The following is a 9490-nucleotide window of genomic DNA, read 5'->3' as shown; positions in this document are numbered from 1 at the left end:
AGAAAAAGAGAAAGAAAGAAAATGCCCACTGAAAATCATAGTCTTTGCAGGTCTGTCCTGAATCCCTATTTTATACTAGAACTTGCCCCTTCCTGCTTCCGACCCCCCTTACCTTGTGCAATAGGTCCCCACAGCATTCATGTTTCCCACACACCATGCGTAATGTGCATATTTGTTGTGTTTGTTGTTCGTTCCATCTCCCCACTACTGGAACGTAAACTCTGGGGATCTTTGTTTTGTTCACCAACATATCTCAAGCACCTTGAAGAGTGCATGTAGTGGGTGCACAAAATCCCGGGGGTGGGTAGTAAACGTAGGAAAACCCCTTCCACTGAGTCAAAGCTCTCAAGCCTCTTCCCCGGGGGCTGGATGCTGAGCAGGAGCTGTGATTGGCAGGTACATATGTCTTTGATTAATAAAAATGGGGAAACACATTCACACTTACTTAATGCATTTGGTTTTGTTGGCAACATATTTCAAAATATGGAGTCCTCGCAGGGGAGGCCGAGGGAGTTAAGGACAATAATGGTGGGGAACACCGGCCCAGGAGCAGGAGAAGGGCCAGCCCCAGGTTTGAGGCCCATCCGGCCTCCCCATTCACTAACCGTGGGGACTCCCGCCCATTCTGCTCCCTCCTGACTCCCTCATCAGAGGCGGTGTAAAGATTCGAGAAGACAATCCATGCAAAGAGGTAAACTTTACCTCAAGCTGTAAATTCAATATGTGTTAGTCATTAGGGAAAAAGCAACGTCAGGAAAGACTCTGGATCATTCCGCATTCGAAGACAAACCCTCCTTTAACAAACATGCAGCCCGGGGCAGGGCACACCCTTGTCCACCCTGGGCACTGTTGCAGGCACACGTGGGTAACACACCCGGCGCTCCCAATAGCACACGGGGTCCCCCACAGATCGGTGCCCCATAAGTGTGTGTTGAGTTCAACGAAGCCCCCAAGCCTCAGTGTCCTCAGTTACAAATAGTAACACTAATACCAGTTACACATGCATAGAGGTCCCTCTTCTCCTAGACGAGAGCACAGAAGGACGACTCTGAAGGAGGCGGGGAAGAGAGACGCAGGAACGTCGGCGTGACCAGATGTGAGTGCCAATGCTGTCCCTCCACTTATCAGCGCTGTGCCTTTGGGCCAGTGACCACTGCTCGCTCTGTTTCCTTCCCTGGCAGGCAAGAACGTAAAGCCCGCCAGTGACCATTATGAGGACCAGGCTCGGGGTGGGTGTTCTGGAATCCTAGTCTCCCCTTCTGAGAGACAGAGTATGGCAAGAGCCCTTGGTCCGAGGGGAAGGCGTGGCCAGTCGCCTCGGGTCCCACTGGGGCTGTCTGACAGCATTTCCTGGGGCTCTGCGTGCTGTTCCAATTTTGCAAGTACCAGAGCTGGCCACCCTCCGTCCCCCCCATGAGGCCACGTCTGCGGCCAGCCTGGGGGATTTGATTTGGAAACAGCACTGTTCCGACTTGTCAAATGCCACTGCCTTTACTGCCTTTGGCACATGCGGTCCAGGCTGCAGGTCCCCTGCCAAGCAAGCAATACCGTGGGCAGAAGGCATCTTTGTGCTCCTGTCCCCTGAGAACTCCGGCGGCGAGCGAGGTGAGCCCTCCTCCTTTGGAAAAGAACACAGCATGCCCCGCGAGAATCGGGGCCCCATCTTTATCAACAAGGAGCCTTCTACAGTTGCGGCCGTGTCGCTGGCTCAGCTCTCCGGCTCTGATGTCGGCCCTGGAGCGATTAGTCTTGGGGCCACTGCCAGGATCCATGAGTCAGTTGGCCCACGGGGCAGCTGAATGGCCATCAGTGTTGGGGAGTCCCGGGCCCCCCTGGAGGGGGACCCAGATGCCCAAGAAGCTGGCAGCAGAGTGAATCCCAGCCCCTACTTGTGAACAGTCAGTCTGGCAAATCTGGGGTTTGGGGAGTTTGAATTGCTTGTCCTGGGTCGCACGGCCAGGGCTGGTTTGGGTCCCAGGGCGAGCTCTAACCACTGCACCGCACAGCACCCCCTCATCGTCCCCCCCCCCCAGTGAGATTTCCCCTCCAGATGGGCCAAAGGTCTTCGTGGCCATTCCCTACTCTGCTGCCTCCCTTAATGGCCATCACGGGAGCCAGCTTAGCCAGGGGAGATGCCATGCCCGAGGTCCCCAAAGGAAGGGGACCCATCGAGCTCTGGGCCTGCTCCAAGCAACCCTGACAAAGCTGCCTGCCACAGGGTCTCACACGCCTGAGTCGGGAGCACGGGGTCACAGGTCACCTACGAGGTTGAAGGGACAGTCCTACCCCTCCATCGGGCTCCCCGTCTTCCCAGTTACAGGCCTCCCCTGTGGGCCTGGCTGAGCAGCCAGGGTTCCCAAGGCTTCCTGGAGCCTTCACCAAGAGCAAGGTCACCTTCACCTCTCGCCTGGCAGGAGCTGCCTTGCGCACTCTTGACTTGACCTGTCCGTGCACTTGCCGCCCCCGAGCCAGGACGGTCAAAGCCCCAGGTTCCAGAGTCTGTGATTGGCCTTCGTTTAGCTGATTGTGTGGTACAGGGGGACCTGATGCAATTAGCTGCTCTATTTCATGAGCCTAGGAAAGAAAAGAGAGAAGTGGTCATGGGCCAGGTACGGGGCTGGTCAAAGATTTCTTAGGGTAGGATGCAGAAAAGGATGCTTTTCATTTGTAGGGAAAAGATGGTAGAAAGAGAAGCAGGAAGGGGCATTCCCAAGATCAATGAGACATGACTCGCAGGGTGTGCGGAGCATACGGGGAAGCTGAACTTTGCAAGGGGATGAAGGGGCTTTGCCCAGCACTGGTTTTGCAAAGAGGTGTCTGAGTGCAGAGCCTGATGAGACATAGGATTCCGGGTGGGAAGGGCATGGGCAGGCCCTTTCCAGCCCCGGGTTCTCGCAACTCCTGAAGACCATGTGTTCTATTTAGAAAACTTGGCAACTCAGGTTCAAGGTCAGATAGCAGCCCCTGCCCTAAGAGCTAATCTCTGCATCACACAGCGTCTCCAAGAACACCAGGGCCATTCCCTACTGGGAATGCAAAAGGGAATGGGCTGGGGCTTACCCTTTCTTTCCTCCGCCTCTGAGCTGGCCATCCTGGAGCACTGTGCTTGGAGCCCCTGGAGCACAGTTGCTGTGTTTGATCAGCCTTGACTGGGAAACCTCTAGGAATAAAGGGAAAAAAAAAAACAACCAAATTTTCCGTCCCATGGAGTCAGTCCTTATTTCCATCAAGAAGCCTCAGTTTCGTGTATTTCTATCCTTGGGGGCTGTGGGTTTTCCTCTTAAAATTTAAGCTTTTTGGTTGCCTCTTTGCATAGCCAGACCCACGCAGAAGAGGCAGACAGTTTCCAAGGGGAGGGAGGGGAGGGGCCTGGCCAAGCCCCTAGGACCTGGTTTGGGACGGCTGAGCTTCACGGCTCAACCCAAGTGCCTGCAAGCTAGCCCAGCCAAGCCTTCGCCCAGTGTGGGGGGCCTTCCCCCAAAGCCAGCTGCCGACTGCGTGCCCTACACACCCTGCACCCCTCTCAGCCCCTGTCAAGGCTGGATGGGGGTGACCTGGCCCTCTGTGCATTTCCCCCGGGGCTGGCTGCCACCTGCAGCAGGGGCTTTGTATTCTCAGTGTCCTAGTCTTCCTGCTAGAGTCCGGAGGGGAGCCTCCGTGACCCCTGCCCAGACCCTCCCAGCCTTTTCTGCACTCAGGGCTCTAATGAGCACTGCAGGTGGAAGGATTTCCCTGCCCTCCCTCCCCACCCACGCCACTGCCACCCTCCCGTCTTCCCCCTGCCCTTTCCGCCTGTGATTGCTTGTGTTGATTTGCATGCCATTTTGCGTGTGGTCTCCATAGCAACAACTACCAAATGGCCTAAGGATAACAGAGGGGCTGGGGGGGAGCCCCATGAGGGGTTTTGACTTTAAAAATGAACTCAATTCCACCGCATGCTTGGCACAGGGTGGCAGCCCCTCCCGGCCTCTCCATCATGCAAGCCCCTAGTGCCCCTCACTGAGGACCTGGTCCCTACCCCCCAAGGGGGAGGGGAGGCAGCATCCTGAAAGGAGCCGCACGCGTGCGTGTGTGCGTGTGTGTGTGCGTGTGTGTGTGCGTGTGTGCGCGCGTGTGTGTGTGTCTCCAGAACAATGGTGAGAGTAGAGGGAAGCCAAGGAGGCCAGGGAGGAGATGAGAGCACCCACCCGCCCGCCCGCCCAGGGCAACCAGAACCCTCTGGAAGGGTCTCCGTCTTATGACAAAGATCTCAGCCCAAGTCTTATCTTTTCTTCATTGCCCACCTTTGTCCCGGTCTTGCCCCCTTCTTCCACCCTCCTCCGCACAAGACAGCTTCTGGGTCCAGAATCTGGAGAAATAAATCTCTAATTCCTCACACTTGTCCAGCCCTGAGCTGTTCACAAAATGCATTCAGAGCCACAAACCTCGAGCCCTGGCGAGGCTGAAGGGCCGGGGCTGGAGTATTGTCCTCCTTTAAAAATGACGGAATGAACGCTGGTGCTGCTGACAGAGGGGGCGGGACCTGGCGTCCCCCAGCCCCTGCATCGCCCCCAGTCAGCTGCAAGCCCCTGCCCTCTTCTGAAATTTGCAGTTCTGAGTTGGACTAGACTCTCCTGATTTTATTTATTTTCAGAGCATATTCCCAAATAATGTCTCACTTCTTATCCCCACAGTTCTGCGAGTCAAGGGGGGTCTTTGCCATCGCCCCCACCACTCTGTGCAGTGCTCGGCATCTGCCCCTGACACCCAGGAGCACGGTAAGAGTATGGTGTCGGGGAGAATGTGCCATAAAATAAAACAACAAAAGACAACATGAAAACACATTGCTTAGGGAGCAAGAATAAACCCTTAGCAGGTGCACAAATGAGACTCAGGGAGGTTAAGCAACTTTTTTGAGCATTTGTACGCACACACACACACACAAACATGCACACACACACGTGCTCACACACAAACACACAGGCACACGGCGAGTGTTTCTGTTGGGACCAGATGTCACAGAAGGACGAGCCACACCTGATGAAAATCTTCCTACTGTTTCCCGGGGGTGCTTGGCCCTCTTCCCTCTCTGTCTCCTCCACTCCTATCCCTGCCCCCCCCCCGAAGAGGAATGCTCAGACTTCTCACCCTCGGGCTGGTGTTAGGCTCACAGAAGTAAGCGTGTGGGAGCAGAGGGCAAGTAGCGGGTTTTCAGGGGCAGGCAGAGTGGGCATAAGCAGCAGGTATGGTGCCTGGGGTGCTGGGTCAAGCCCACTAGGGCTTGGTTTAGGGCAGTGGAAGGCAAACTGTGGCCTGTGGGCCAAATCCAGCCCCCACCCTATTCCTGTAGTTATTGGAACACAGAGTGCCTGTGCATGTGCGTGTGTGTGTGTGTGTGCGCGCGCGCGCGCACGTGTGGTTGTGGTCTGTGCCTACCTTTGGGCTACAAAAACAGAGCTAAAGAGTCTAAAGCCTAAAACATTTACTCTTTGTCACTTCAAGAAAACGTTTCCTGGCCCCTGGTTTAGAAGATGGATCACATGAATGTTTTCAGGTTCATCTTCTTAATTTCCATACAACTGGGTCATCTGATCTCCAACCACTATCTGTCAATCACCGTTTTGGGAGAACCACTTACTTAAGGAACATTTACGGAACCTCTGTTACGAGCTAAGAGCTAGAATAACCAAGGATATACATCGAAGGCACACGTTGTCCTGCCCTCAGGGGGCTCGTAGCATCCCAAGGGACTGTGGCCCAGGACCACGCGGCCGGGTACAGCAGAAAAGGTGGCTGGATGATCCAGTGCAGGCAGGGCTGAGGCGCTAACGGCAGGGAAGGCTGGGAGAAGTTAGGGAAAACTTCCTGATGGGAGTGACAAGGAGCCGAATCTCCTAAGACCACTAGCTAACAGTGGAGGAGAGTCTGAAGACGCAGGGCTTGGGAAGATGAAGGGTGCCTTCAGGTTGGGATGCGTAGAGTTTGAGGTGCTGGCGATATATCCAAGTGGAGATGAGCTCCACACCACTGGGTGCACAATGGGGCGGGATCCAGGAGAGAGTCTGGGCTGGAGGGGTAGATTTGGGGGTCATTACTCTGTGGTTGGTGTGGTAGAGAACGCTACCTTCTCGGGGCTAAAAGCTTGGACCACACAGGTAGAAGTGAGCAATCATGGCATTTGCCCTTGCTGTTCTAAAGATAAGACAGCACTTCATATTTCTTTTTTTTTTTTTTTTTTGGTATTTTTAATGACTGAAACCAAACAAATCTAAAACCGCAGCTTCTGGAAGAACCACTTGTTCTTGCCGGTCTTATACCTCTCCTCGAACTTGACCTTAGCCTCTCGTCGGGCCTTTCGTTTAAGAGCAGGGTCTCTGAAGACATCCTTGTTGACAACAGTCTTGTCCAAGGGGATATCCACAGAGTACCTTGTGGGCATGAGGTGATTGTAATTATAAACTTTCACAAAAGACTTGATCTTTGACCTCTTGGCGATTTTCTTCTTGCCCATGGCAGCTGTCACTTTGCGTGGATAGCGGTCAATTCCAGCCACCAGAGCATGGCTGTAGGGACGGTCTGAGGTGCCATCATCAATGTTCTTCACGATGACCGCTTTGCGTCCGGAGTAGCGTCCGGCCAGGACCAGCACCACCTTCCCGGGTTTCATGAACTTGCCCATCTCGACACCAGCCACTCGAGCCCAGAGTAGAAAGGAAGCAGCACTTCATATTTCAATACGTATGTACCTGCTCTCTCTCTCTCTCCAGGAGACTGTTAACAGCTAAACTTTGCCCATGGTGGGGTAACCCCTTACTCTCCTGCCTTACACCACTAAACATACATCAAACATGGGAAACAGCAATTTCCAAGCACAGGCGAGACAACAAGCGTCGTAGAACAGGGATCTCCGAGGGAGGGAAGCAAATGAGGTGGGACCTGCAGGTGCCCCACCTCACAGCCTGGAGGGGCTTTCCAGGCCACAGTGGAGGAAGGGAACAGCCTGGACCTAGGGAGACAGTGTTCAGAAGATTTTCAGGCTCAATAACTGCCCCTTCTTCCACCACCATCCCAGGGGAGCCAAGGAACAGAAACCTTGACCTTGGGTTCCCGAATGGCCAACCAGGGAAAGACGTGGTCTGTGGTCAGCGGGAAGAGAGCCCCTAGGTCTGCAGGCTTGTGTGACAAGGTGCTTCAGAGGCTCAGTGGGGACAGGGACGTTTAAAATGGGAAGGTCAAAGCCAGTCTTTCAGCAGCAGAGGCCCCAACACGGGCCCGCACAGCATTTGTGATGATCTTCTTAGTAACCGTTATCAGAAAGGTGACTGAGCAGAGCAGAGTCTTGAAACACATCATAAAAACCCACTGTTCAAAGGAAAGGTAGATGAGTTCAGATTTTTCCAAAAGCCTGGCTCTGAATCCCAGGTTTGGTTGCACAGTTTGCTGTGCGTCCCTCCAGCTCAGCATTTGCCACACGGTGTGATTGGGACATTGCCCACATGCACACTTGTGGTTCACGTTCTTTGAGAGTGGTCTGACTCACGTTAGCAAACCCTCGACTTTGGACAGAGCCTGAGAGATACATAGCAGGGCTTAGTAACTAGGCCTCCATCGATTGGCAATCTCAATGCGGGGCATGTGTTTATGTCTTTTCCTAGGACGCCCTAAGAATAACACACATGTATTTGAGCTACAATCAACACAATTGTTAGGATGATCATCACAGCCACACGGTGGTTTTGGTTGTGTTGTGTTTTGTGTGAAGTGCTGGGCCCGTTGCCGAAGACCGACCAACACATTCTGTGATAAAGGAAAGGTCCTGTATCTGCTCTGTCCAATAGAGTAGCCCCCGGCCTCCTGTGGCTACCGAGCACTTGGAATGTGGCTGGAGCAGACAAGAGACTGAATTTCGCATTTTATCTCATTTCCACTAATTTAAGTTTAAACAGCTGCATGTGGCCAGAGGTTTCCAACCTGGAGGTTGTTCTCCTGCTCCCCGGGCTTCTGCCAGGGCGTCTGGGTCTCCTTCCTCCCGGAAGTGCCTGGTAAGCCGTGGGGAGGACAGACACCCCCATCGGCTGAGTTGACAGGTGCAGGCAGGGGGAGGCATCAGTTTGCCTCCAAACAGCACAGCCTGCTTTGCGCTGTGAGGATTCCCATCCCCCCCCCCGCCCCCTGTCTCCCACCCCCTTCCCAGGACCCCGCACGTGGGCACTGCCTCCGACATTTGGCACTCAGGACCACTCCGCTTGCCAACTCCCACCCACCTGCCTCCCTCCCTCCTTAATTAACTCAGCGGCAGCAGCTTTGTTTCCCTTTGCCAAGATCAGGAGCTGGCATCCCGGCATGTGCCCGCCCCAGCCCAGCGGACGTGAAGGCAGCACAAGCCTGGCCCCGCCCCTCGCTGGAGCCGCCTCCTTGCACCCTCCCCAGAACCTCCGTCCCGGGGGAGCTGCTGGCTGGCACAGCGACGGTCCCTGCGCTCAGGGACCTGCACGTTAGTTGAGCGGTGAGCTGAGTCCGCACAGGCTGGGTTCTGGCTCTTCCCCGGATCCCTCTGGACACGCCGGCGAGAGACGTCTCCATCCTCGGAAGGCCTGGCCGGCAGCCCAGGGGGAGGGGCTGGGCGGGAGAGGGAGGGGGCGGAGGCTCCTCGCCAGTCAACGGGTCCCCTCTTCCCGGCTCTGCCAGGGGATCCTCTGCTGCCCCTCTGTCCCAGGCCTGCCGTCAAGGTGTCTGGTCTACAGTGCCGTGGGGCTTACCGGAGGGCGCTGAGGATGAGCAGATTTCCAGGCCCCAAGCGCAGCCATTCCAACCCCGAGATCTGGAATGGGCCCAGGGAGTCTGCATTTTGAACAATCCCCCAAGGTAACGCTGAGGCTTGTGGTCCATGGGCCTTGTTCAGAGAACACGGCCCTAGACCTCCTAACCAGGGAGTGGCTGGGCTGGAGGGGACCCTGCCTCTGCTCGTCCAGGCCCTGTGGTACCGTTGTAGACGGAAGCCCAGAGCCGCGAGAGGGGCAACCCACAGCAGCCGGTCACCCAGCGAAGACGAGGAACGAGAGGAACGAGCTCCAGCCTCTCTCCTCTTCATCCCGCAGCCAGGACACAGTCCTGAGGCAGAAGGCGCCCCAGGAGGGATCTTGCGGACCCTCCGCTGACCCTAAGTGTCCAGGAGGTGAGGAGTCTGCCCAAGGATGAGGTCAGAGTCTCCCGGGGGCCATGCCCCGGGTGCCCGCCCCACTCCCCAGCTGCAGGTTAAGACTGTCTGCTCTTGTGTCCCCCCAGACGTGATGTAGAGAAGCCACCTGGCCGTGGCCTGTCCCAACGCCACAGGTGACCCTCCCTGGCCCAGGTGACCCTGACTGGGTGCCAGGGGCCCTGCTCCAACATGCAGATGCTACCCAGGAGACAGGGCCAGTGTGGACACAGGACCCACCTGAGGACAGGGTCAGTGCAGACACAGAACCCACCAGGGGAGACGGGGCCAGTGCGGACACAGGACCCACCAGGG

General features: G+C 55.8%; 1 protein-coding gene and 1 long non-coding RNA gene across 3 annotated transcripts in view; one reads left to right on the top strand and one right to left on the bottom strand.

Moving 5' to 3' along the window:
• Positions 1–6214: 6214 nt before the first annotated feature.
• LOC112814435 (large ribosomal subunit protein eL27) lies at positions 6215–6693 on the bottom strand. The gene has a single exon (XM_025859994.2). It carries the CDS (start codon positions 6656–6658, stop codon positions 6248–6250), a length of 411 nt encoding a protein of 136 aa, XP_025715779.1. The 5' UTR covers positions 6659–6693; the 3' UTR covers positions 6215–6247.
• Positions 6694–8409: 1716 nt separating this feature from the next.
• The window catches only part of LOC141371324 (uncharacterized), a 4084-nt gene continuing 3003 nt past the window's right edge, over positions 8410–9490 (top strand). Inside the window, exons 1-3 of one of the 2 annotated variants that reach the window (XR_012376203.1) lie at positions 8410–8485; positions 8668–8844; positions 9078–9154. This is a non-coding gene — a long non-coding RNA (uncharacterized lncRNA). Of the gene's footprint in view, positions 8845–9077; positions 9155–9490 lie in introns of both variants that reach the window. The other variant, XR_012376202.1, reaches the window with a different exon arrangement.

The sequence above is a fragment of the Callorhinus ursinus genome, unplaced genomic scaffold (assembly GCF_003265705.2).
Source record: "Callorhinus ursinus isolate GAN/ISIS: 27379988/994484 unplaced genomic scaffold, GSC_fseal_2.0 scaffold68, whole genome shotgun sequence".
NCBI classification, from domain to species: Eukaryota; Metazoa; Chordata; class Mammalia; order Carnivora; family Otariidae; genus Callorhinus; species Callorhinus ursinus.
The sequence above is the reverse complement of the archived record's forward strand: the minus strand, read 5'-3'. Positions and strand labels throughout refer to the sequence as shown.